General features: G+C 69.3%; 1 protein-coding gene across 1 annotated transcript; it reads right to left on the bottom strand.

Annotated features, from left to right (window-relative positions):
• Window positions 1–82: 82 nt before the first annotated feature.
• ARMC5 (armadillo repeat containing 5) lies at window positions 83–1,987 on the bottom strand. The gene is made up of 2 exons (XM_065044301.1): window positions 1,616–1,987; window positions 83–908 (listed from the first exon to the last, which is right to left on the bottom strand). The coding sequence occupies exons 1-2, from the start codon at window positions 1,914–1,916 to the stop codon at window positions 685–687; spliced, it is 525 nt and encodes a 174-aa protein (XP_064900373.1). The 5' UTR covers window positions 1,917–1,987; the 3' UTR covers window positions 83–684.

Raw genomic sequence — 1,987 nt, 5'->3', positions numbered from 1 at the left:
CACCCCCCCTCAAGGGGACACAGGAGACGTCCCAAGGGACACAGGGGACACCCCAACAGACACCAGGGGACACCCCAAGGGACCCCCCAAGGGACACTTGGGGACACCCCAAGGGGACACCAGGGGACACCCCAAGGGACACCCCAAGGGGACACCCCAAGGGGACACACTCAAGGGGACACACTCAAGGGGACACAGGAGACGTCCCAAGGGACACCAGGGGACACTTGGGACACCCCAAGGGACACGGGAGACGTCCCAAGGGACACAGGGGACACCCCAACAGACACCAGGGGACACCCCAAGGGACCCCCCCAAGGGGACACTTGGGGACACCCCAAGGACCCCAATAAGGGACCAAGGGAACCCTCCAAGGGACACAGGGGACACCCCAAAAGACACCAGGGGACGTCCCAAGGGACACCCCAAGGGACCAAGGGGACACTTGGGGACACCCTCAAGGGACACCAGGGGACACCCCAAGGACCCCAATACGGGACCAAGGGGACCCTCCAAGGGACACCAGGGGACACCCCAAGCGACACTTGGGGACACCCCAAGGACCCCAATAAGGGACCCAGGGGACCCTCCAAGGGACACAGGGGACACTTGGGGACACCCTGAGGACCCCAATAAGGGACCAAGGGGACCCTCCAAGGGACACAGGGGACACTTGGGGACCCCTTAAAGGGCCCAAGGGACCCATGGACACTCAGAGACCCCTGGGGACACCCCAAGGACCCCAATAAGGGACCAAGGGGACCCCCCAAGGGACACGGGGGGACACTGGGGACACTCACCGGCCTCCAGGACGTCACGGGCGCCCTCGGGCTCCAGCGCCAGGTTGGCCAAGGTCCGGGCCACCCGGTTCAGGACGCTCTCGGGGGGGGACGAGGACAGCAGGGCCACTGCGGGGACACGGGGGGGTCAGTGGGGCTGGGGGGAGAGCCCCCATTGGCCTCAATGGGCTGGGACTGAACCACCGGGGATGGGGGGGGATTCTCCATTGGGGTCAGTGGTGCTGGGACTGAACCACCGGGGATGGGGGGGGATTCTCCATTGGGGTCAGTGGTGCTGGGACTGAACCACTGGGGAAGGGGGGTGGATTCTCCATTGGGGTCAATGGGGCTGGGACTGAACCACTGTCACCATGGGGGGGGACACTGACCTGGTATCCCCTGGGTGGGGAGGGAGGGGCGTCTGGACTCTCCCATTATCCCCACGGAGGGGAATGGACTGTCCCACTGTCCCCACAGGGAGCTCTGGACTGTCCCATTACCTCTACGGGTGGGGTCTGGACTGTCCCATTGTGCCCGGCAGAGGTGGGGGGAGTCCAGACTGTCTCACTGTCCCTATGGGGGGGGACTGGACTGTCCCACTGTCCCCACGGTAGGGACTGGACTGTCCCATTATCTCCACGGGGGGGGGAGTCTGGACTGTCCCACTGTCCCCACAGGGCACGCTGGACCGTCCCACTGTCCCCGAGGGGGGGGTCTGGACCGTCCCACTGTCCCCAGAGGGGGGTCTGGACCGTCCCACTGTCCCCACAGGGGGGGTCTGGACCGTCCCACTGTCCCCACGGGGGTTCCCGTCTCCCCCCGTTCCCCGCACTCACCCAGCCGGGGGATCCCGCCGAGGCTGCGGGCCTGGCGGCGGCAGCCGGGCTCGGTGCAGCAGTTCCCGAGGACGCTGAGCGCCAGGTCCAGGACCCGCCGCGACCCGTCGGGCCCCAGGAGCTCCAGCAGCGGCCCCAAGCCGCCGCGCTCCCGGAACCGAGCGGCGCCGCCCGGCCGCCGCGTGTGGCGGCTCCGCAGGCTCAGCAGCGCCCGCAGCAGCCCCGGCTCGGCCCGCACCGGCCCCGGCGCGGCCGCCGCCGCCCGGACCGCGTCCACACAGCGGCCGAGCGGCTCCGCCATCGCGGCGGCGGCGGGAACGGCGGGAACGGGCGGACGGCGGCCGGGCCGGGACAACCCGCGGCGCGGCGGGA

This window comes from Columba livia, chromosome 35, assembly GCF_036013475.1.
Source record: "Columba livia isolate bColLiv1 breed racing homer chromosome 35, bColLiv1.pat.W.v2, whole genome shotgun sequence".
Taxonomy (NCBI): domain Eukaryota; kingdom Metazoa; phylum Chordata; class Aves; order Columbiformes; family Columbidae; genus Columba; species Columba livia.
This window is presented reverse-complemented; position numbering and strand designations above follow the sequence as displayed.